The sequence below is a fragment of the Artemia franciscana genome, chromosome 8 (genome assembly GCF_032884065.1).
Source record: "Artemia franciscana chromosome 8, ASM3288406v1, whole genome shotgun sequence".
In the NCBI taxonomy this organism is placed as follows: domain Eukaryota; kingdom Metazoa; phylum Arthropoda; class Branchiopoda; order Anostraca; family Artemiidae; genus Artemia; species Artemia franciscana.
In genome coordinates this window covers 53,250,837-53,277,383 of record NC_088870.1, presented here as the reverse complement: position 1 = coordinate 53,277,383, position 26,547 = coordinate 53,250,837, and the positions used below count along the sequence as shown (strand labels likewise).

The window sequence follows — 26,547 nt, the reverse complement described above, 5'->3', positions numbered from 1 at the left end:
TACGTTTAACATATCAGTGTCTATCCAAATTGACAGCAAAATACAGTTGTACGACCCTTATGATGCATAGAAGAGGATATAAAGGGAAAACCGAACTGGAATAAAGCAACAGTTCTGACAAGAACATACTCGATTGTTTCGCTTGGCCGCTCCCTATTGTCAAACTTGACTGAAATTTCTGACACTTTGCAAACAAAAAGCGTCTCAAGGTGTTCCTTATCAGCAAACCATCGCATTTACCAGACAGCTTGGCGGCAATGCCAAAAACTGGGGTCCCGGAAACAAACCCCGTTTTCTACATCATTAAGCTCATATACTTGTTGCCGACATCTAGCAAATGAGGGAATCGATAGGCCCAACTTAGCAAGTAATACAAATAGCCTGACTGATAAGAGAAATCGCAAAAATTCAGAGGTAAAGCCCAGTTGAAGGTAATCTTAGCCACTCAGATATCAAAGGAAAATGACTTCTAAACTATTAGGTGGGTACAAGAGCGTACCCAGACATTTTCTTTTGGGGGGGGGGGTATAAAATTACTTTTCAAAACATCGAAATTGTTTCTATGCATTTTTGTTATTTGTTGATAAACTGGATGAAACTTTCTTGAGAGTGGGGAAGTTCGAACCCCCGTGCCGAATACGGCCTTGGGTAGGTATTGTAGCTAATTTTCACTGTTAAAAATACACACAATGATACGGTCGTATCCAGGATTTTTGTTCAAAAGAGTTTTACAAAAAAAAACTTTAAAAAAAGCATAAAAATTTGTTCACATGCTTTGTCATTACGTTTGTACGAATCAGACAAACACTTCGGTGTGATGGTCAAACCCCCTAGCCCACTCCCGGGATATGGCCTTGCATAATAGCTATTAGTATTTTAAATTGCACAAGCGATAATTGTCTCCATTCATATTTTGGATCGAACCCAATTACAACGAAACAGAGAGATAACTGGTAAAAACAAAATCTTGTGACACAAAACTTTTCATTCTGTTCAGTGGCTTGAAACTTCCAACGAATTAACCAATCAGGTTCTGCTAGAAATTGTGGGATAATTACAGCAATAGCTGCAACTTAGTAAAGAGCGTAACACAGCCCATAGTAACCAAAATTTAAACAACAAGGTAAGAAAAAAAACTGCCTGGTGAAAAGGAATAACCATCTGAGACTGATTCAGGATTGGTACTTGTTATTTTGGTTCGTCTTAAAGTAAAAGTTTATTGCGAAACGAAATTTGTGACGATTTGAAAAAAAAAGCCCGAAACCCTTGAAAATGGCATCAAATCAAAATGAAAAGTGTACCATTTGAATCAGCATGGTCAAAAACCTTGTACAGGGAAATTAGTTTCCCGTCTTGAACAACAAGCAAAATCACTTTTTTTGCATGGGTAGCACAGACCTGTCTCTCGTTTTTTTTTTGTTTTTTTTTTTTTCCAGGGCTGGCGGGTTACCAGAACACTTCATAGAGAGATGCTTAATGGCTCATTGAAGAGCTATTTCTCATATCTACTTGGTTTTTTATCAATTCCAGCATCTGCAAGTGTCATATGGCATTTGCACATGGTGTAACCTATAGCGCTTTTCATAGTCTTACACGAGCTGGAATATCAGTAACTTTCAGTATACAATTAAATTATCCTAAAAACTTAGGCATATAAATATATATTATCTTAATAAGTGCAAAGTCATTAAACAGCGTACAAAAATACTGGATTGATTTATCAGATAATAAAAAAAAAAAATTATTCAACTGGAAGTAAGGAGCAACATTAAAACTTAAAACGAACATAAATTATTGCGTATATGAGGGGGTTGCCCCCTCATCAGTACCTTGCTTTTTGCGCTAAAGTTTGACTTTTTGTTCCAATTATTTAAGAATGACTCCTGATACACAAGGACCGTTTAATCAGAATAATAACCTTTTCACGAATTCAAAAAAAATTAGCGTAAAGAGCGAGGTACTGACGGGGGGGCAACCCCCTCATATACATAATAATTTATATTCGTTTTAAGTTTTAATGTTACTACTTACTTTCAGTTTAAAAACCTGTTTTTTACATTTAGTTTCTGATAGTTTTTTAATTAATACTGGGAAATCCAACTCCCCCTCCTATGACAAATTTCCTTCCCCACAAAAACTTATCCATGGGAAAATCCTCCCACGTAAGCACACCCACCAAAAATCCCCCCCCCCAAAAAAATATCTTTATGTTTCCCAATAGTCAATAGTATATGTAAGCAATAGGCAAAGTTCATAACTTGCAGCCCTTCCCCCGGGGGCTGTGGGGGAGTCAAGTCATCCTCAAAGACACAGTTATTAGATCTTTCTACAATACTGAAGAAAATGGCTATCTCAATACTTCGATCGGACAATTTTGGATAAAAAAGGGGATAGGGGCGGACTAGCTGTCCTCCAATATTTTTGGCTATTTAAAAAGGACACTCGAACTTTTGATATCTAATCAAATGAGCCCTCTCCCGATCTTCTAGGATAACTGGTTCGGTACGATCACCCCTGGGAAAAAAAAATAAATAAACACGCATCCGTGATCTTGCTTCTGGCAAAAATTCAAAATTTCACGTTTTTGTATATAGGAGCATAAAACCTCTACAGCAGGGTTCTCTGATATTCTGAATCTCATGGTGTGATTTTCATTAAGATCACTTGGTTTCTTAGGGGCGATTCCACCCTTTTTCAAAAATTAGTCAAATTTTATCATGAACGTCCCAAAAAATATTTCTCAAAATTTAAAGCTGATCAAAATCTAGGATTGATAAATGACACCCTGGGTGTGCAGTTATATACCTATATATCAATATTATATGAACCAAATTTATAACAAGGGTCAACGAATACTGAATTCGTTGATATCACTGTTTGGGCTGACAGGATTCCGGATTAACCGCACAACAGAGGAGATAAAAAGTCGTTTATTCTAAACACAAGCACGGAATGTAAATTAGTTCAATGCTTAGAGGTCTATCACAGTCTTACGATCCTGCTGAACATAGGCTTAAAGTGAACGGAAGTCTTTTGTTATCCAGGTATTGAGCATACCGACATCTCAGTTAAATTTACCGCAAAAAGGGTAGTGGGGTGACATTTTGACGTATCTCCAGTTGCCCAGCTAAGGACAATTACTTTAACACCTGTCCTTAAACCCAAGATTTAGAATTATTTAAAACTGTTTTTGGACACGGAAATTGGATAAATTCCTCCGTTTGTGGAACAGGTATTTTTGAACAATACAGACCAGTCAGAATTCGTAGTTCTCATCAAGGAACTAGTAAACAGACAGGGAGAAAAAAACCACTGCCATAATGAACATGGAAGACAAGAATTTAAAATAGGCGAAAAGATCACACGTCTTACTGATGAAAAAAAAACATTTATACTAACTGTCAGACCTTTAGTAATATAAGGGCGTTATTCGTTAAAATCATGGCCAATATAAACTGAAATATGTATTCATTAGAAAATGGGATTTTTAAATAGAAAATGGGATTGTTGTCCTAATCAATTACCTAAATAAACCGGCATTGCTCATTAGATCTTAAATAAGATTCTAAAAAGTTTTCATACAAACGTTGTCGGTTATGAAAACACATTCAAAAATTACGCTAGATTACATCTCAGAAAACAGGTTTCATTGCAACAAAAACAAGTCATGGATGATACAATGCATTGGACAGAAAATGTTGGATTTGCAGAATTTGGGCTAGATATTTTCATATTAGGGATGGGGGAGGGGGTTAGGTTAGGTTACGTTAGGTTGGGTCAGGTTAGTTTTGGTTTCCATAAATTTTTGCATCATGTTTTATTATTTTTCCTTAGGATTAACTTGCAAATAAAACTTACTTGCAAATAAAAAGCTGCTTTTTTACTTGCAAATAAAAAGCTGCTGTAATTATTGTAATAATTTGAATTTGGCGCTAAAAATCCCAAGCCTAGAATGCTTTCGACTAGGGGTCTGGATTAACCTCTCAGGTCTAACTAAGTTGTGTCTTCTTGCATATATTGGTTAACAGCTTTCCGCTAGTCGCGAATATTAAATGGAAAGCCAATCCGACTCCGGTAGCCACCTCACAAACAGCGGTCTAAATTGTCAGATCTAGTGAAATCTATTTAAATAACTAAAGAAGAGTCTTCCACCCCTTTCATACTTAACCACAGATAGACAGAAGTGGCAGTTAATTTCAAATAACTGGAATTAATCATGGATAAATGACAATTGTAACTCGCGACAGTATAGTGAATGCGTCTCAGTCGCTGTTCCAAAAGCGATCAGGTTCGATCCCAGTTGTCGTGAGGAATCATTTTCCGTTGACTTATTCATTTAATTTTTTTGTCCTGTGATGGCGCAGTGGATTTGACCTTAGCTTGGTAATACGGGACCCAGAGATCGAATCACGCTGCAGGAATGCACTGCAGGGCCGACGCAGGGACCTTAGTAGTCAAGAAGCGTCGTTAATTCTTAAATAATAATAATAAATGACAATTGTGCTCCCGCATGGTGGCTTCTTCTGCGATGTTTGCTCAACTTTGAAGATCCCTGTGGAAGAGGAAGGAGATTTACATCAAAACTAAACAGCGCATTTATGAAGCACTTATGCGTTCAATCCCTCTGCACGGTCGTGAGACCCAGCCTCTGAAAGCAACAAAGGTCCATACATTGAATGTTTCCGACCACACATACCTGAAGCAAAATACTTAGCTTGCGATTGCGCGACGGACAGTCAAACGGCTCGATCCGTCCACGTTGTGAGATAAAGCTCGACGTCGGAACTGTATTGCACCACTGGAACCTGCTCTAATTTCACCATATGGGTTGAAAGTTTGACAAAAAAGGCACTACGCTGCAGGCCCCTTTAAGAATGGAAGAGGCGTCGGGGTGGACAAATTAAGACATGATGAGCACTGTCAAGATGCACCTTGACCCAATAGACTTCCGTTGCCATCGCCGGCATTTGGGACCCTGACTGGCTAGAAACAGCGAGTCCACAGATCTACAATTGAGCAAAGTAGAACCTAATTGCTTATAAACCTAATTCCTGCCAAGAACCTGTAGTAGAACCTGATAGTAGAACATAGTTTCTTCCTAGAACCTATAGTAGAACCTAATTGCCTACCATCCTCACGCCAATGAGATTTACCACTGAATGTGAGCCTTGATTTAAGTACAAGTACATGTACAAAATTTACAAAAAAGTCATAAAAATTGACAAACTTGTACACCATTCTCACACCAATGAGATTTGCCACTGAATATGAGCCTTGATTTAAATACAAGTATATGTAGTATATGCACAAAATTTACAAAAAGTACAAAATTTACAAAAAAAACATAAAAATTGACAAACTTGTAATAAAAGACCAAACTTCGATGAAAAGTGAATAAGACAATAATTACTTTGGGACTGGACATTATTTTAATCAATATATTGTCGATTAGTAGTAATTTGAAGTACTAGTAAAGAATGAAGCTGCATCCTAGTAAAGGATGAAACTAGGCTAATCATGTTAAGAATAAACTTGCCCATTGGCTTCTAAAAGAAACAATAAATATTTGATTACAAAAAAAAAAGCATTTTGCCATTTATTTTTTTATATTATCTTGTAACTCTAGAAACCTAAGAGACAATAGATGTTTCCAAGTCTAAAACGTAAAAAAAACAACACAAAAAGTATAATTGGTGAAACTGGCTTCTAAATAATATTAATATGTTTTTAACTCTTTAAATAGAAAAGGAATGCATATTAAAGGAGTAATTGAAAAAGAGGGATGAAATACAACCATAAAAACGCAAGCACAACTATTATCCCATAATTATGAATTTCCAAGGACATCAAAATTAATATACTTTTTGTCCCCTGGGTTCATTTTAGGTCTATTCATATCTAAAGGCCATGATTTTCTAATATCATTTTTTTAAACCTTTAAGTTCTCAGCAAGGTACCACATTTTTGTCAGTGTTGCCAGGTTCGACCATGAAAATAAATGATCAAAACTATTTAATTAAATTTGGCAACGCCTTTCGTTCATAAGAACTCAAACATGAACAATGTGTTGATTTTCCAGGACAGCTACGTCTTCAAAGGACAGTTAGACCAAGTTGATTAGTACCATACGTTTTAGTTTTTTTTTTGTTAATTTTTCACCCACGTCCCCTTCTTTTAATTTGGTGCCTGCTACTACCAAAAACTGCATAACTGCATAAACGGCATAAAGACTGCATGCAGAGGTATTTTTCGTTAAAAAATAAATTTTCTATGTTCATAATTTTTTTTTAGCTATATATGGTGGTGCGATTTTCTACGGAATCGATTCAAACAGTCAGATTTCATTCTCATTGTACTTAAGAGTTTTTAGCAATCGACAAACAATTTAAATGCCAACAATTTTATTGGAGTAGCTACATAACCTAATCAAAAGCTCTTCGATCTTATCACAAAGTTAAAAAATCCATAGTGCCTAGAGACATAAGTATTTCTAGTACAGATTGGAATTGGAAAGAAATATTTGCAATGCCGGAAAAAAAATTGAATTTGCTGGAATTCCACCCCAGAGAACAATTATCGAAAAAGTGCCTGGAAAAACAAATGGGGCAAGAAAGATAAACTATGCAACTGACACTAAGTTATTTGTTTAAGGTTCATTCACGATTAGATTTCGCTAATACCGAGATTCACCTAGCTCTAATTTGAACCAATCAGATTTTTATTAAATTTTTCGAAAAATTCTATGAAAATTTCTGATTGACTTAAATTAGCGGTAGCTAAATTTCGGAATCAGTAAAATCTCATCGTGAATGGGTTATAAATAAAAAAACAAAACATAAGAATAAAAAATAAAATAATAACCAAATATCAGCGACAAAATAAGACCAAAAGATTCTCTCAACTTTCTTTTCAAAGCATTAATAATAAGATTCTTTGTTCTAGTTCATTTACAATTAAAAAAAAGAAAAAAAACAATTTCCTGAAGAAACACCTGAGGGTTCATTGGCCCGTGTAAGAGTCTACGTACTACCTCTTGTGCCTCGACAGACATAGCAAACGGAGGACTAAGACAAGTAAAGCCACATTCACAATCACATTTTTCTAATACCGAGAATCAATTTGCGCTAATTCGAGCGAATCAGAATTTGTTGTAAAATTTTTCAACCAATCAGAATTTTCTAGAAAAATCTAATTGGCTGAAATCTGCATTAGAAAAATCTTGGTACTAGTAAAAGTAGATAGGCCAAATCAAAAGACCTGTCAGGTCTGAACATATCTCTAAAGATCTGTTCTATAAAGGGTCCTTACCGAATCTTACAGCGGGACCAAAGTGAATTGTAAAATCAGCAAATTTTTCGGGGGGTCAAAGACAGGAAAATCTATTTTCTGGGTATACCTAAAAGTCCTACTTCGTTTAACGCAATGCAAGTAGGTTTTAAACGAATTTTTACCACACAAAGGTCGTTAGACATAGGAGAGCCATATGCATAGGGAATGTGACTTGTGTCTACGAAAAGCTTAATGAGATCAAGTGAGATTTTAAAGGTTCATATTTTGTACAGGTGATAGTATCTACTATGACCTTTTTGGTTACATCTACAGGTGCTTGTTAAATATCCCGGCCACACTCAAGAAGTTAAGTTAGGTTAACCATAATGAAATATATTAAAGTATGATTAAAATACAATACTTTAGTAACAAAATTATGGAATACTACAGCAGATAATTATAAAATACCAACTCTATATATTGAATATTTAACTAAAATATACCTGCATTATGGTTTATCTCTCACCGGCTCAGCTGATTATCTCCTGAATGCATACTGAGGTACAGAGAGAAACTGGTTTTATTATAGAGAGAAAACAAAGAGTAGTTGGGATATTTAGCAAGTGCCAATCTACACTTCACTAGTGAACAGACAAGACCATATCTGCACAAAAAAACCATATCTAAGAATCTCATGATCACAGAATCTCAACTGTCCGTGAAAAACTTAAAAAACTTAGGCATAAAAATGAACTTTTAGATATTTCCCACCCTTCTCCATAGAAAACGTTCTATGTGGCCCTCCTTTAACATAACGGTGCGCACTTATAGAAAAACAGATGTCAGATCCTTTTTTGATTTTGATAACTTACTAAAGAGTTTTTTTTTTGCTTCCTATAGTTAACAAACACCCAGTGGTGGTTCTGACCTCTCTTGCGCCTGGTTAGCACCCCCCCCCCTCTGTCTCCCAAAAATTTTCAGGCGAAATTAACAAAATTTTCATTTATTAGCAACACTTTCAAATTTATTTGAGCGAATAAATTTATTAATTAGCTCGTCCTGATTGACTGCTTCTAATTATTCGCGTTCCATGCTCGTTAAAGCTAAATCATTTAGTCATTCCTGGCCCATAGTCCATCTGAGACCGTTACTATTGATTTGAGCTTACTAACGACCGCTCATTACTGACCACCGACCTTGTAATCGCAAAATAATATTTGATAGGCAACTCTTACGTTTGCCAAGACCCCTTATTCTTCATGCTGCAAAATTAATTCTAACAACAATAAGAAACGATAAGGAAGTAGAAACTTCACGAGAGTGGATTAAGAGAAGAGATCTGGAAAATTAGGATAGAAGACGTGGGAAGTGGGATAGAAAAGTTGGAAGTGGGATAGAAAAGTTGGAAGTGGGATAGAAAAGTGGGATAGTACATGCAGAAGGATGTACAGCTGTGTTATCCTTAGACAACTAAGAATAGTCAAATTTGGTTTTTACCTTAAATTTTCCTCATTCATTATATACCACGATAATATTTTATGATTGTTTCAAACAGTTTCGCCAAAAGAAGGTAACCCAAAACTATTTTGATAAACTTGGAAATAACCCCCTTGTTGACATACTACTTTTTCAGGCTGTGGATTGTGACCTAACAGAATTTTACTTGGACGCAAAAGTCATTATAGCCGATGTATTTGCGTTCCAAGAGTCATAATAGATATAAGACCAGTTTCACACCCCCAACTGCTAGTAAAATTGTTTCTACCAGTTTTCTTTTAGCTCATGGAAACATAATTGTTCACTTTATTGAAACATATTAATTTGGCGGGGAAATTACAAAATCGAACCCTGGAATTAATTATAAAAATATTTAAAATATTTAAATTCGATCTACTTACTTTGTAATTCCAGAAATAACTTTATACTTACTGCCAACTGCCCCCTCTATTTCATTTTAATAAAAATGTGATTTCAAAAATTACGAAGTGATTGTAGACGCTGAATTATTTATTTGAAATTTTGCGCCCCTAAAATTTCTAAGCCCGGGACAAGTGTCCCCTTTACCCCCCCAATATAGCTAAAATACTTTTTATGTAAAAAAAAATATATATTAAACAATCTAAACTATCAATATTATTCATTTTGAGTAGAAACAAACAGCTTTTTGTAAAACGTTGTTTTGAGACACTTTTCACACTTGGTAAAAGTACAATATTACCATAATAAAGTTTATCAAAATTACAATGAGCTAGTGAAATAAACAGAGTAAAATTCCTATTTCCTATAGTGTTAAGTCAAACGTAGATTGAGGAAGAACATCGGACTTTTTTCTTTTACATAGATCCGATTCTCTGAATTTCTATGACTGCTATCTACTCTATTTTGAAGTATCTGCAGACTCACTCAGAAAGCCATAAAGAATGTGTAGAGACAGGGACGAACACGTGCATTTAATTCCGGAAGGGTGGCAAATTTGAAGAAAAATCTGATGACGTAGATCATGTATGGATCCCCGAGAGGAATAGGGGGATTTCTCTACAAGCTTAGTTTGAATAAATCTTCCAGGAAAACTAGGAAACCTTTCCCCAAGCGGTAATTACAGACCTCAAAGATAGACCCGGTTTCTTTCGAGCTTTAATGTTACTCTTTGCTTTCATTTGATAATTTGTTTGTTTAATATAGCCTTAAAGTGAATACGACGAAACATTATTTTCGACTTTTGATCATATATGAATAAATTACTTACTTTCGCGCTGATATCATTTTCCTGATCGTTTATTCTCAAAAAATGTATATATAGTTACCTTCTTTTTCATCTTTTTTTATAAGGAGTAAAAATACCAAAAAATAATTCTAGGAAAGTATTTTTTAATCCTTTAGGTTTGTGTTACCTGTACAAGTTTTGGCATACTATTTTTCTGCTCTCTTACGTAAAGTTAGAATTTTATTCGGAGGTGGAATGTATTTTTTCTGGGGGTACAAAAGGCTTTAAAATGACCTAAGAAACTATTAATATGCATTTTTGTTATTATTTTTTTAGTCAAATAAACATTTCAGGGAATGGGGGTCAAATCTCCTAGCCCCCCCCCCTGGATACGGCCTTGCTCCTTTAGTTTTAATCTAACAGTTCGTGGTAACGAACTGTAGTAAGGAGCGACCCGGCTATATAGTAACCGAAACTCTAAAAATAGAATTTTGATACCAATAGTTACATCAAAAGAATCGCATTTTAATGCTGATTTTAAATATATAAGTTTCATCAAGACTAGTCTTACCCATCAAAACTTACGAGCCTGAGAAAATTTGCATCATTTTAGAAAATAGGGGAAAACACCCCCTAAAGGTCATACAATCATAACGAAAATCACACCATCAGATTCAGTGTATCAGAGAACCATATTGCAGAAGTTTCAAGCTCCTATCTATAGAAATGTGGAATTTCGCATTTTTTGCCAGAACACAGATCACGGATGCGTGTTTGTTTGTTTTTTTCCTCAGGGGTTATCGTATCGGCTTAGTGGTCCTAGAATGTCGTGAGAGGGTTCATTATAAAGGAAATTAAAAGTTCTAGAGCCCTTTTTAAGTGACAAAAAATTGAAGGGCACCTACGCCCCCTCCCACGCTCATTTTTTCCCCAAAGTCACCGGATCAAAATTCTGAGCTGGCCGTTTTATTCACCATAGTCGAAAAACCAATAACTATTTCTTTGGGGACGACTTACTCCCCCAGTCCCCGTGGGAGGGGCTGCAGGTTACAAACTTTGACCTGTGTTTACATATAGTAATGGTTACTGGGAAGTTTACAGACGTTTTCAGGGGGATTTTTTTAGTTTAGGGGGGAGAGCTAAGGGGGGGATTACGTGGGAGGATATTTCCATGGAGCAACTTAGGGGGAAGAGAAATTCAATGAAGGGGGCGCAGGGTTTTCTAGCATTACTTGAAAAAACAATGAAAAAATAAATATGAAAAGTTTTTTCTACTGAAAGTAAGGAGCAGCATTAAGACTTGAAACGAACAAAAATTATTACGCATATGAGGGGTTTACCTCCTCGTAATACCTCACTCTTTACGCTAAATTATTTTTGGTAATTTCAACTATTTATTCTACGGCCTTTGTAATTCAGAGGTCATTCTTAAGGAATTGGGACAAAATTTAAGCTTTAGTGTAAAGAGCGAGGTATCACGAGGGGTGAGCCCCCTCATATACGCAATAAAAACATACGAATATAGAAGTTCGTTACGTAAGTTACGTATATTTTTTACTAATGAAAACGTTCGTAAAAAAATTAAAAGTTCTAGTTTACATTTTAAATAATCGAAAAATTGGAGGGCAACTAGGCCTCCTCCCTCGCTCCTTTTTTCTCAAAATCTTCCGATTAAAACTATGAGAAAGTCATTTAGCCAAAAAAATTGATATGCAAATTTTGTTTTAATTATTTATGTGCGGAGAGCCAAGATCAAAACATACATTAATTCAAAAACGTCCAGAAATTAAATAAGAAAAACAAGTTTTTTTAAATGAAAGTAAGGAGCAACATTGAAACTTAAAACGAAGAGAAATTACTCCGTATGTGAAAGGGGATTTTCCTCCTCAACGCCCCGCTCTTTACGCTAAAGTTTTTTACTGTTTTAAAAAGTAGAGTTAAGAGACAGAGTCAAACTTTAGCGTAAAGTTTCTATTTTTTCGAATTAACCACCCCCCCCCCCCCCAGATAGTGAAATCAGGAAAACGACTATTTCTAATTTAATCTGGTCCGGTCCCTGATACGCCTGCCAAATTTCATCGTCCTAGCTTATTTGGAAGTGCCTAAAGTAGCAAAACCAGGACAGACAGACCGACAGACAGACCGACAGACAGATCGACAGAATTTACTATCGCTATATGTAACTTGGTTAATACCAAGTGCCATAAAAACGACTTAAACCTTTCTACAATAGTCACTTATATCATCTCTAAATGTGGACTACTTCATTTCGCCTCCCTTTCCTAATGGACAAATTATATAGCCCAAATTTTGTATTAGCCCAAACTATATATAGTCATTATATTTCCAATAGAGTATAGCTCTTTTCATCTTATGAATTAACAGCGGCGGTACGAAAAGTCACACTTGAATATACAATGAGTATATATAATTTAGGCTAAATGTATGTCCATTAGAGGGAGGGGGTGGCAAAGTGAAGCAGTCTGCACTTAGGACTGATACAAGTAAGGACTTCAAAATGCTTTAAAGTAGTTTTCAGAATAGCTTAGTATTTCCGTCTGCAGAGTGGAAGTACCAACTTGATACAAAAAATTGCTTAAAAATTTCCCATCCTATAAAACCAAAAAAGCTCTAAAGTATTTTACTTGTGTAGCAATAATAAGAAAAAATCGAAACCTAACGCATAAACTAGCAATCTAACGACGAGGTACCCATTTTCAGAAATCACACACACCAGGTGGCTCGTGTTAGGCATGGCGGAAACTGAGCCAACCTTGGCGGAAAGCGTTGGGGTACTCTGTGGCACAAGTGACGTTATGACATGTACACCAGACGGCGGGAAGTGGGTAAACCCTCACGATCTGAATGATTAGGTTTTTAGAGAGGAGATTTCAGGGAAAGTCATTTGAAGAATATTTGAATACTCTGGTAATGCGAACTAAATCCCTTTTATTGTCTCGACCTTAATCCCTTCAAAGGAAGCTTAAGCATTTGGAATTGCACATTTTAGTAATTGCAAAATTCGGACTTCAATATAAGGTATTTACTAATAAATTATCTTTTGTTTGTGTTCACGTCTATATATAATTCTAATACTTTAATGAGTGACTATCTCTATATGTCTTTGAACACAAACGTAGAAACTATTTACTGAAATTTCCTTAACGACTCTCTCAATGAAGCAGTTGTTATCGAAAAGTTGTACCTCATCATTACCGAAATTTGCACGCGAGACACAAAGAAAGCATATTTTTGAATATCTTCAACCCTTTGCAAAAAAAAAAAAAAAAAACAAAAATATACGACAATGAATTTTAATTTTACAAAAAATTTAATTGTAAAATTTATTTTTATAAGCTATTGCAACGTTAATTTTTAATAGCTTTTTCTGTCATGCTTTTATTATGTGTCACATCCATAATTCACTGAATTTAAAGGGTGACCTTGTGAAAAAGAGTTGCTGTCACATTAATTAAATCAGTATTCTATAGTAAAACATATATCAAAATAATGGGCATTTTCTTTTCTTTTAAATTTACAGATCATTCTACCAAATTATTTTGCACTCTATACAAACTGTTTCTTTCGAACATAGATTTGACACGAATTAGTTTCTATTCAAAACTCCATATACCCCCACCCCTCGAGAGGAGGGTATATTTGGATATATACAAATTTCGATTCAATAACTATGTTTTAAGCTTACAGGAAAATCATACTCAGACTCTTCCCAACATCTCCTCATACAAAAGTGTACAGCTTCAGAATTTTACTTGAATTTTAATATTTGTTCAACTACTTCGGTGTATGTTCTGCTAATTTTCTGAGTTTTTATCAAAAATTCTCGAATAGAGTTAAGTAAAATTCCTAAAAAACTACAGGTATAATTTTCAAGCAATAATCCGGCACGCTTTTCCGGGGCAGTTAAAATTTATGGTAATAATTTTCACAAACACTCTTGGCCTTCCAGCTGAAGGGGGAAGGGCATCATTTCTTAGTTTCAAAGGAAAGCGTGGTTATACCAGCCCATGAACACATAGGCTATTGGGAGCAGGGAAGTTCCCTTTTGAAATTGGTCCAAAAGACCTGCCGCTGAAAAATTTACTTTCTGTGTTTTAACCCCCCCCCCCCATTCTAAGAAAACCCCTTGAATACTACAAATAAGGACTAGACCTGAACATCTGCACATTTTATAAATAGTAGATTAAAAACCAAAAGCCTTAATGAAAAAACAACTGAACCAAAGAGTGCAATACCGCCTTATCCTTGATGCAGATGACTTCGTACTTTTGGTTCAGCGTCCTAGCCCTGCTTAATGGATGTCTTCGAATCGAATGATTTTCGTTGTCTCCCTGCTTTTGATATACACGAATTAGCCTAGCTTGTAACCTCCAACATTGAACCAGCTAATTCAAAGATCAAAACAATTTGAAACTTTCAGTTATTACGTGTTTACATTCGATTATTGAAGTTAAGTCACCCTTGTCTTGGTGCTGACCCTGAATTTGATCAAAGTGTTTACTGTGTTTTTTACAGTTTCTCTTGTGTTTATTCCTTCCTTTTGTTTACGCTTCGTCATTTTCCATTTTTATATCACAGGATTTCGAATAGATCATGGTCGAAGCAGTATCTGCAACCTAGTACAGAGAAAACCACAGCCCATAGCAACCAAAAGTTAAAAACCACTTTTTGAAATAAAACTGCCTATTTAGAAAAATTTGGCATCCGACACTGATTCCAAAATGATAACTATTATTTCGGTTCATCTTAAAAGTAGAAGTTTATTGTGAAAACAAATTTATTGTAATTTCGAAAAAACCTGAAACCCCTCGAAAATGGCGTTAAATCGAAATAAAAATGCACCATTTGAATCAGCATGGTTGAAAACCTTGAATTGGGGAATTACAGTCCCCCCACCATTAACAGCAAGGAAAATCACTGTTTTGCATCGGTAGCACTGATGATCCTTTTTTTTTCAGGGCTAGTGAGTTCCCAGAACATCATAGAGAGATGTTTAATGGCTCATTTAAAAGCTATTTCTAATATCTACGTGCTTTTTCTAAATTATATCACCTGCAAGTGCCGTATGGCACTTTTTGCGCAATTTCTCAAGGCGTGGGGCTAGCGGTCTGCCAGAACATCGTGGACAGATGTTTAATAACTCGTAGAAAAGCTGTTCCTCGTGTTGACGTTCTTGCTATGAATTACACATCTGCAACTGCCAAATCGCACTAAAAACAGCAATTTTGGAGCCATGTTTAAGTGGATAAACTAGGGCTAGTGGACTACGAAAACTTCTTGGAAAATTTTTAATGGCTCATTTAAAAGCTATTGCTCATATCTGCGTGCTTTTATTAATTCTACCATCCGTAAGTTCCATATAACACTAAAAACGGAATTTTCAGTGCCACTTCTTAAGTGGAAAAGCTTGGAAGCATAAAACGGTACCATTCTAATATTTATGGTCCAAAACCCTTACTGGAGGTTTACAAGAATCCATCCCGTAAACTCCCCCTCCCAGCCCCTTAGTAAATTTCAAAATTGTCTGCTCCCCAGCAGGCTACTGCAACATTAGCAGGGCTAGCGGGTTACCAGAACATCATAGAAGGACACTTATTGGCTCATTCAAGCGGAAATTAAAATTGCCAGTGCCCTTTTTAAGTGACCAAAAAGATTGGAGAGCAGCTAGCCCCCTCCCTCTGCACCCCTCTTCCCAAAGTCATCCAACCGAAATTTTGAGATAGGCACTTGGTTCAACACAGTTCAAACGTCAATAAATATACTTTTGGTGATGATATGACCCTCTATAGTCCCTGGGGAAAGGGCTAATCGCGATATCAGGTGTTTTGGTATCGGGAGCCATGGTATCGCGCGTATCAGTATCGGCGTCTTGGTACCGTGCATATCGATATCGGACGTATCGTTATTGGTTTTTTTTTCAATCATGGCTTTGTGCCTTCTATATAATTTTTTATTAAAAACGGGGAAAGATTTATTTTAAAGAAATAAAGTTTTTCTCAGGGAAGTATAAATATACAAATCAAGATAATTATTTGCTACAAACGTAAAATGTGCAACAGAAAAAAAAGGAAAAAGAAAATAGTAATTCCCATTTTTGCCTTCCATAGATCAAATAATGTTCCCCGGCCCGGGTCACTGAGCTTTTTTAAGTCCCTGGTAAATTAATAAAAATTTCACATCTTCAAGACGGCGAGCCTGTAAGCTATAACTACTTTGAAAAAGAAAAAGGGCAAACGTAAAACCCAGACAAATGGTCCATACCCCCCCTGACCCGTCAAAAGCCTTGATTGTTCCCTCGTGAAATCATTATTTCCGCTCTTGGAATAGGAGACAGCTCAGTCATAGATGCGGAGAAGCTAAACCCCATGAGTAAGTATGCTTTTTTTTAGGTTGGATAGAGGTTACTTGCTTCATTAAGGATATTTTAGGTCCACGCGTCCATAGCTTTGCACGAAGCCATTTTCTCAATTCTCTTTTTTAAAGCGAACGTTAGTACGAATCTTAAGGGAAAGCCCTAATCCCCTCTGTTAACATATGCATTCTTTCGACGGGTAAGGACATTATTTCCGTCTGAAATAAATTAATCTTTTGGACGACCATAACTTATCACTTAGAAAATGTTTTACAAGAGTAAAAAAAGCATACAAATATTTTAGGAAAAATAATACTTTTTTAATAATGTATAGTACCCCAAAGTGTATTTAATCCATAAGCCAAAACATGAATTTATATCCCATGTCATTAAAAATGTCACCCATTCAATTTCGGGTATCCCGTTAAAGGACCTGGCTTTGAGGTCCTTAAGGAGGCATTTTGCTTTCCTTTTTGAAGTATAATTCATTAAATATAAATTTTTCGTATCTGAGAAAACAAGCAGAACTCAAAAGTTGTCAGGATGACTGCCAGCCGGTCAAAAATCAGTGGAAAAAACATAGACACACAAACTCAATATGCATAGCTACAAAACGCAGAAGAAACAACTAAATAAAAACACAATAGGGATTTTCTTGGCAATTGTAGGAAGTATCCTTGCCCCCACACTCCTTTGGGGGGATCCGACTTTCCATTCGAGAGATCAGAACGTTCATTATCTTTAACTCTATCATTACAATCCAAGCGTAAAATAAAACGAGGGTCAAGTTAATTGAAATTGAAACAATAATAGAAACCTTGCGGAGTAAAATTACCCTTGCACTACTATTTTAATTAATTAAATTACCAGCAGTTTAAACATTTGCAAGAAAAAATTCCAACTTAAGAACCAGCGTGGATTATGAATATGTTTAAAGCATCGAGCATTGATAAACGAATAAAAAATGCGGGAATCCCTAACTTTCCACAAACAATCTTGTGCCGAATATCTATTAGTGTGTTGCTAGAACGACCTTTAGGTTCTCATGCCTAGTGTTTGTAGTCTTGATCCTTGGTTCGCACTGTTATGTTTTCACATAAAAAAGGCCGTTTCGTCGTGATCCGTCAAATTTCATTCGTTTTTTTCTGCAAGGTTTATGCGTCATATTAGCTTGTCAACAGCTGTGTCGAAATATTCCTACTAAGCTGTTAAAAACCGCGTCCGTCATTTGGAACTGAAAGACTTTTTTGACCATACAATGGAAACAACTACCAAACTAACCATATTTATCAGAAATCGTCCCTAACATATGGACCATTCAAAAAATTAATCAATCCTCTAGGACATCCCCAGGGATATGAACATTGAAAATAAAGATTATATGATTAATTAGGCATAGCTAGCCTAGGCTTAAACAAGCTGGCTTATTGATTGTTTTGGTACTTGTGTATTATTCAGAACACACTCAATAAGTGAAGTTAGGTTCTTTCGTGAAACAAACTACGATGCGAAAATCTGGTTTCATAGGCATAAAGACAGAACTCAATTTAGTTTGCTACGCATAGTGATAGAAGATAATGTCTGAACAAGGATTTTGAAATGAAGATTTGGGATTTGCCAAAGACCGAAAAAGAGGCAATTATATTTTTCCAGGATAAGGGGTTGTTGCCCATAACAAAACAGTGCGTCAATGGACACGAAATGGCTTTATACTCTTACGAGAGGGAACATTTACGAGAACGAATTGACGGATATATATTTGCACATCAGGGGGGGGGGTGCATTATAACGCATACCTAACTTAACCTAACCTAACTACCTCTATATTTAAAATATTTAACAAAAATGTACATGCATTCTGGTTTGTTTCACGAAAGAACCTAACTTTACTTATTGAGCGTGTTCTGAATAATACACAAGTACCAATGTTTTGTCCTACGTTCCAGAATTTGCTTTAGCCTATTCCAAGGCCTATTCGTATTAAACATGTCATACAATTTTTCGCACTTCAACAGATGCAACGAACCGTTTCCATGTGAACATTTTTGCGATTTTCCTGCATCCGTTATCCGTGAGCTGCGTTGTGTTAAAAAAAATCACTACAGTGTGTACCCAGAATAATGAGTTTTATAAATAATCAAACACGTGATGACACAATTTTTAAATTTTAGTAAAACAATGTTCTGCCGAATATAAGGTAGCGTAATGCTAGTACAACCTCTAGGTTCTCATGCCTCATAATTAGTCCGATTGTTTTACAAATATGATCAAACATGTAAATATAATTCAAATAAGAGGTATCATACCTTTTACCAAGAAAGAATTTTGCCGAGCATAAGATACTGCAATGCTGGAACCACCTCTAGATTCCCATGCCTCATATTTACAAGTCCAATGGTTTTACAAATATGATTAAACATATAAATATGATTCAAACAAGAATTATCATATTTTTTAGTAAAAAAAATGTTTTGCCGAGGGTAATGCTGGAACCATCTCTAGATTCCCATGCCTCATATTTACAAATTCAACGGTTTTACAAATATGACCAAAATATAAAAATAATTAAATAAGAACTATCATTCTGATTACAGAGCATTCAATGGAGTAGCTTTGTTCATTTATGTCAAGGGAAAAATTAATTTGGAATTAAGCACTGAAGAAACCATCAAAAAGTTAATCCAAAAAGTGAAATTACACAGCTTTATATTGCTAAATAGACTTTCTGGACTTGGCAATTCATTAATTTTTCTCTCAATCTTACAGAATCTTTCTAATCTATTTCGCGGACATCCAAATAATCCATGGAATTTAGATTAAACTTCTAAAGCCAAGAATGAATTGGAATTTTCCCTTGCTACACCGATTTGTGATCAATGGAATATTTAACAGAATGCGTCTATTGGACATAGGAATGGCAAATAAATGGGACGTGCTGAGTAATTATGCTGCCAATTAGTAAAATCTAAATCGCCAAATTCAGCACATTTAGTAGGGAATTTATATCAATTTTCTTAGAGGGGGGGGGATGGATTCCCTTGTCATTAAATTTAATAATTAAGCCAGATTGCAATGTTTTTATAGCAGCCAAATCAATCATTTCCAAGCACATGCCCATGTAAAAAATGGGAAGGAGGTCTCCCCTAGGAATGATTCCACGGTTCTCTTTACCCCCAAAAATTGTGGCCAACTATTATTCTTTTTTTAAATTTTGGACCTCTCCCCTCCCTGGAAAATACTGTGATCTCTTCCCCTAGAGTTGAACATTTGTTCCCTATGTACACAATCCGAAGAATAACCCTTAAAAAGATTCACCAAAACTACAAAAGCATAGACAATTTCTGATACAACGCATTTTTTAATTAGGTTGCCAGCTCTCCCCTTGGGCAAATTTCCGCTCCCAAGTGGCATCACTTGGCGGGTGAGTGCTTTGTGCCCCTATGTATTGCTTCCCCCCATGGATTTTTAAAATATCCTTCTATGGGTATTTTCATTGAAAATACATTTTTTAGTATTTTTCTTGAGAAAATTGAAAAATTTGCTCCCCTTGATTTTGAAAATACATTTTGCCCCCCCCCTTAATTTAGTGAACTAAAGGCACTTTCTGAACCCCTCCTCCATCCCCAAGAGACCCTGCCTATACCTATTGGTATTCACAGATATACGTATATAAAAATACATTACATAGGCAAGCATGGATTAGCTATCTGATGCAATATTTTGCTGATCTAACAGTTCGTGGTAACGAACTGTAGCAAGGAGCGACCCGGCTCAATAGTAACCGAAACTCTAAAAAATGGAATTTTGATACCAATAGTTACATAAAAAAAAATCGAATTTTAATGCTGATTTTAAATGTATAACTTTCATCAAGATTAGTCTTACCTATCAAAAGTTACGAGCCTGAGAAAATTTGCCTCATTTTAGATAATAGCAGAGAACACCCCCTAAAAGTAATACAATCTTAACGAAAATCACACCTTCAGATTCAGCGTATCAGAGAACCTTATTGTAGAAGTTTCAAGCTCCTATCTACAAAAATGTGGAATTTTGCCAGAAGACAAATCACGGATGCGTGTTCATTTGTTTTTTTTTGTTTTTTTTCCAGGGGTGATCGTATCGACCCAGTGGTCCGAGAATGTCACGAGAGGGCTCATTCTAACGAAAACTAAAAGTTCTAGTTGCCTTTTTAAGTAATCAAAAAATTGGAGGGCAACTAGGCTTCCTCCCTCTCTCCTTTTTTTTCAAAATCTTCCGATTAAAACTATGAGAAAGCCATTTAGCCAAAAAAATAATAATATGCAAATTTTGTTTAATTATTTATGTTCGGAGAGCCAAGATCAAAACATGCATTGATTAAAAAAATTCCAGAAATAAAATTAAAAAAAACAAGTTTTTTTAAATACAAGTAAGGAGCGACATTAAAACTTAAAACGAACAGAAATTACTCCGTATATGAAAGGGGCTTTTCCTCCTCAACAACCCGCTCTTTACGCTAACGTTTTTTACTGTTTTAAGAAATAGAGTTAAGAGAAAGAGTCAAACTTTAGCGTAAAGAGCGGGGCGTTGAGGAGGAAAAGCCCCTTTCATATACGGAGTAATTTCTGTTCGTTTTAAGTTTTAATGTCGCTCCTTACTTGTATTTAAAAAAAAACTTATTTTTTTATTTGATATAGAACTGTAAATCAGTCAACCAAAATGGTATTTATAATCATTTTGGATTATAGCGGAATATGTTCAAAGATCTTTCAGCACCATGCATGAATGTAGGGATTGATTTTCGGGGGTTGTTCTGATTTTGGTCACAGCCCAAAACCCAAAACTCTGATTACATAATTTGAAACTAATGGAAAGTTATAGGAAAAGCCAGAATCAGACCCTGGACCGGAAGCCACGTCCTCTCCTTAGATTTGTGCTAAAGTGCAATTGCTTTCTCACAGAAGAATAGGGGGGGGGGGGAATTCGGTTAAAAGAAAGTAGAGTGTGCTTTAGGGGGGAGAGTCAAAGCCTTAAAATCCTTACAGATTTTCCAGACAATTTAAACAGAAGGAAGTTTAGTATTTTATATGTATGTTTTCTAATAAATTTGAAAATAAATTTGCAGGTTTTCTAATAAATTTGGTTTATAGCAAATTCGAAATTAGTGCTATAGGGAATATGTAGGGAATATGACTGGCATTTTTTTTCTAAAGATGGTCTTAAAAGATGCAAGATTTCTTTCTTTTTGTTGGAAAAAAATGAAAATATAATATTGAAACTTCGATGATTTATTGCCTCTTTTGTTCCCTTAATACCTTGAAGTAGTCATAATCTTGATTATTTATATCTTATATTTGCATTTAATGGATTTAGTCATTTGTTTATTGTAACTATAGCTAATTAGTAGCATAATTACGGTAATACCATGAGGGTAGCCTATATATGTAAAAAGGTTAAAAAAATCAAATCAAAAATAGGGAAAGAGACCATATTCCAGCCCCCAAACAAAAAGAAAATTACGAGTAATTCTACTTTCTTTCAGTGATTCTAGTTGCATTTCATTAAAGGGGATTTTTTTGCCTTCAAATTCCAAACTATAGCTAATTATTAGCATAATTACGGTTAAACCATAAGAGGGTAGTCTATATATATACAAAAAGGGTTAACAAAAAATCAAATCAAAAATAGAGAAAGAGACTATTATCTAGCCCCCAAACAAAAAGAAAGTTGTGAAAGAAAGAAGATCTATAGCTAATTATTAGCATAATTACGGTTAAACCATAAGAGGGTAGCCTATATATGTAAAAAGGATTGAAGAAAAAATAACATAAGAGCTAGAGAAAGAGACCATATTCTAAGCCCCAAACAAAAAGAAAATTGTGAATAATTCTACTTTCTTACAGTGATGCTAGTTACATTTCATTAAATGAGATCTTTTTGCGTACAATTGATGTATGATGAGTTGATGAATCTACAGTTGATCAGCTAGATCTGATGAATGTACGGACGCGATCAAGTTTAGAGCTGATCATTTCAATCTTGTCTCTTAAATAAGATGCATTATTTAATAAGTGCATTACATACACAGCTTTATCGTATAATGTTGTTTCTATTAAATAAAACAGAAAAAATTATCACAATAAAAACTGGAATTTAGAACTAGTATATGAATTTCATTTCCCATCAAGAGTATAATTTCCCCGCGTTAACTAGAACACAAGCAGCTCAGAGGTCCGTCGTTTTCGCTTAACACCAAAGAAATGCTGGAATTTAGAACCTTGGAAATACAAAACTCCTAATTTTACTAATACTTATTTTCCAGTCTAAAAAACCTTTGTGAATTGTTATCGGATAGGGTAACTCAAGTGAACGTAGCTCGTACTCAAATCAGGCCCACACTAGGGGAGGTTGGATTGGGAACTGTACGCTGATACCTCTTAAATTTTTAGATTTTCCCTACTTTTTTGTATTTTTCGTATTATTACCCTGATTTTGGTAGCTTTTTTGAAGTCGTCCCCATGAAATGTTGCACGCCCCCTCTCCGATCTGCCGAAATAAATCTCCCTGTACACTTGGCAGTCTCCAACGTAGATGCAATACCAACTAACCTATAAAAAGATCTTTCATAGATGATAGTTTGAGAATATATTTCTGTAACTTCGGCTTTTTAGCTGTTTAATGTCAGCCTTGGAATGCGCCCTATAAACTATTTTAATGGACTGCACAATATGACCAGGAAATTTTCTAAAGTGTTCTGCACTCAAAAAAGTGTTGGTCGCTACTTTCAAGAGTTTTTCTACGCGTAGTAGATTTTTGAGGAGGGAAAAGGTGAAAATATTTCAGCTGGTTCAACAAAATATATGATATACTCATCCCCTCCCCCACTATTTTCGCATGTCACACAACATCATCTTTAATGCGGTGACGCATGTTTTTATCAAAAATGGATTTCATTTTTAATATTATGATTTTTTCATTGCAAAAGGCATTAGATGTAGCAATTTTCTTCAAAATGAGCGCTTAAACAGCTCTTTGCAATGTTTCAGTCCCCGGCTGACAGTAAAGAAGAATAAGAAGAAAAGAGGACACATCTGTGCTACCGATGCAAAAAATTGATTTCCTTGTTGTTCCAACAAGGGGGCTGAAAGTTTGCCTTAAAGGATTTTTGCTCATGGCAATTCTAACAGTATACTTTTTTTTCGATCCGGCGCCATTTTTAGGGGTTTCAGGCCAATTTTTGAAATTCCAGTAAATTACTTTTCAAATTAGCATTTTGCTAGTAAGACTAATCGAGATAATAGTTACCATTCCAGAATCGGCTACAAATTGTATTTTTTTTCACTTGCCAGTTTTTATTAAAATACATTTTTTATTTTTTGGTCACTACGGGCCGTGGTTCGTTTTTTACTAGGTTACAGCTACCGTTGTAATCATGATTAGTGATATTAAGCAGCTAGTACATAAAAATTAGAGCATAAAGGGCGTTAGTAGGTAACATATTTTGAAACTGATATTCTAGTGGTGAACGTTCTTGTCATAAGAATGATAATAATTATATCTAAAGAGAAGAAGAGGCAAGAACTAACTAATAAAAGGTTGAGAAGCGTCTCACCATTCAGAAGAGTAAAACAAGTCGGTAAATGGATTTGGTTTCAAACATATTTTTGGGAACAATGGATTTTCAGACGAGGTCAAACTGAGAGCTATGTTTTCGTAGTCTAATCAGGGTAGTACACTTGTAACCAAAATTCAGTTTAGAACAATGTCGGAGAAATAGCTTTTTTTATATATATAAAACCGACCATGAGGGTACCCATTCTCAGGAATCATCTTAGCAGGTGGTATGTGCCATACGTGGCTGAGGCGTGCCAAGCACAGCGTCACTGCGTCTCAGAAATCACGTTTAGCAGGTGGTATGTGCCATGCGTGGCTGAGGCGTGCTAAGCACAGCGTAAGTGTGTCAAGCATGGCAGAACTCTAGCAAAACTGTGTGGCATAAGTGGCGTTCCACACATTACGGGGGGGGGGATGGCACAATTTTCAAGGTAGCGACTTTGATTTTAGGAAGCAGGTTAAAATGGGAATCTAATGGTAGAAAAGTTACACCAGGAATATATCATGTTGAAGGAAAATAAGCCAAAAACAGAAAAATCATACCTTTGCATTCATTGGCTTCCCTAGCAGTAGCCCTGCCCCAAGGGCGATCAAAATGAAATGGCTTGCACTTTTCACAATCACGGCCAGCTGTATTATGTTTACAATCGCACGTTAATGACCCATCTCGACCTACCATACACCTCGAGGCGTGGCCATTACACTTACAACGGCCGCCGACGGCCAGATCCGCAACGGAATAATATGAAGACTCTCTTAATATTGCCTCATTTTCTTTAATAACCTCATCGCCGTATGGATATAATCGATGAAAAATTATTTTTATATCTGTTGCTGTTACCCAATCTTGCAACACTGGACTGTGGTCGAAATCGTAGGCACTTGGGCGATTTTCCATGGTGCTAAATGCGATTCTCGAACCAGCTAATGGATCAATTGTGGAATGCGCATCTGTGCACAGTGGTTCTTGCTCATTAGCTTTCGTAATTATTGCCCTATTTGGTCTCCCATAAACTTTTCGGCATTGAGATGAGTAAAATTGAAATGGTAACCAAGATTTACCATAATCCATACTTTTATAGACAGCCAGCGAGTCCGGTTTCTGGGAGCAAAATAGCAGACTTACAAATGTGAGCTCGTATTTTTTACCCAGAGATAATAACAGGGTGACATTATCAGACGAACCAGGCATTTGTGGTTCGGATTGCCAGCATGTTACATTATTGGCATTGTGAAGATCGGTTAGATAAAACGCCGGGTGACGCTTTTTGGCATTCGCCGAGTCGCATATTTGACATTGTCTTTGTTTCTCCCCCTTTTCATCCACTGTATTAAAACAGTGCCTTGTAGGTGGGTTGCCGCATGTAGATGAGGTGAGCACTTCACGTCCGAATGCGATATTTTCAAAATCTGGTAAACACCGTTTTGGTTTCAAACCACCGTTCAGAGATTCTTCATAACAAGGATCGTCACTCTTACGTCCATTAAATGTCACCAAATTCGTCATAGAATTTTGACACAATGCAACTACAGCTAATGATAGCACAACGACAAACACCGCCATTTTCACAATCACTGACTAGTAAAATTCACATGTTTCAAATTGAAATCAAATCCTGCTATGGCAGTTGTGACAGTATTTGACCAATGGCCTGTCACTGACTGACAACAGTCCCACCCACCAACGCTGACATCAAATCATAAAGTGGCATTGCTGTTTGAACTAAGTCGAAACTGAGATAAGACTAATCTCTCCGTTATGAATGACGAATATTTGTTGAGCGCGAGAGATGTATTCAGCGCGGGCGCCCCCCTTTCTTCAGGGGTTTAGCCCCGAGTTGAAAACATGTGGAAAAGGGACGAAATAAAACAATTTCAATAAGGGATAAAGGAAACATGTTACGACGAAATGATAAGACATGAAGAATTACTAAACGAGAGAATATTGTAGACAGCGTAAAGTTAAACTTCGCTTACGGAAGCCATAAGCGAATATATATATATATATATATATATATATATATATATATATATATATATATATATATATATATATATATATATATATATATATATACACGTGCTGGGGCGTCATTTTGGAGGGAGGTGGTTCAAGGGGGGCATTTGGGAGATAAATTATTATATGGCCCATGTAACTTGACTATCCAGATACGGACCCCGTATTTATCTATCTCAAGCATTGTAAATTATCTGGACAGCGCAAATGCAATGGACAAATTGACTTAAACAGAACTGTTCAGAATGCTCAGGCCATTGGTAACAATAATGACACTAAATACCCCACTGAAATTATTAACAATAGATTAAAACGAAAGTTTTTCTAAAAAGGTTTTTCTGAACAAACAGAAATTAAAATGGTAAAGGTCTAGAATAGCAGTTTTTCGGAAGGCAAGATGCTAGATAGAAGTGCTAGAACGAAAAAAAGACACTTTTAGATTGCTAATTTTATGGTAATTTTATGTTTTTTTCATGTTTTTGACATTCATCCCCAGTCCCTTTCTAATGGCCTCATATATCCATTGGCTATGAAAAAACTTAATCAAAACAATTACGGAATTTATATTATAAATGTGCGTTAAGTATCAGT

General features: G+C 35.7%; 1 protein-coding gene across 2 annotated transcripts in view; it reads right to left on the bottom strand.

The window, feature by feature from the left end:
* Positions 1 to 25,686, bottom strand: part of LOC136030563 (netrin-1-like) — a 178,063-nt gene extending 152,377 nt beyond the window's left edge. The window contains exon 1 of one of the 2 annotated variants that reach the window (XM_065709624.1): positions 24,483 to 25,686. In XM_065709624.1, coding sequence (XP_065565696.1) covers positions 24,483 to 25,503 — 1,021 coding nt within the window. In that variant the 5' untranslated portion in view covers positions 25,504 to 25,686. The remainder of the gene's footprint in view (positions 1 to 24,482) is intronic. The other variant, XM_065709625.1, reaches the window with a different exon arrangement.
* Positions 25,687 to 26,547: the final 861 nt, after the last annotated feature.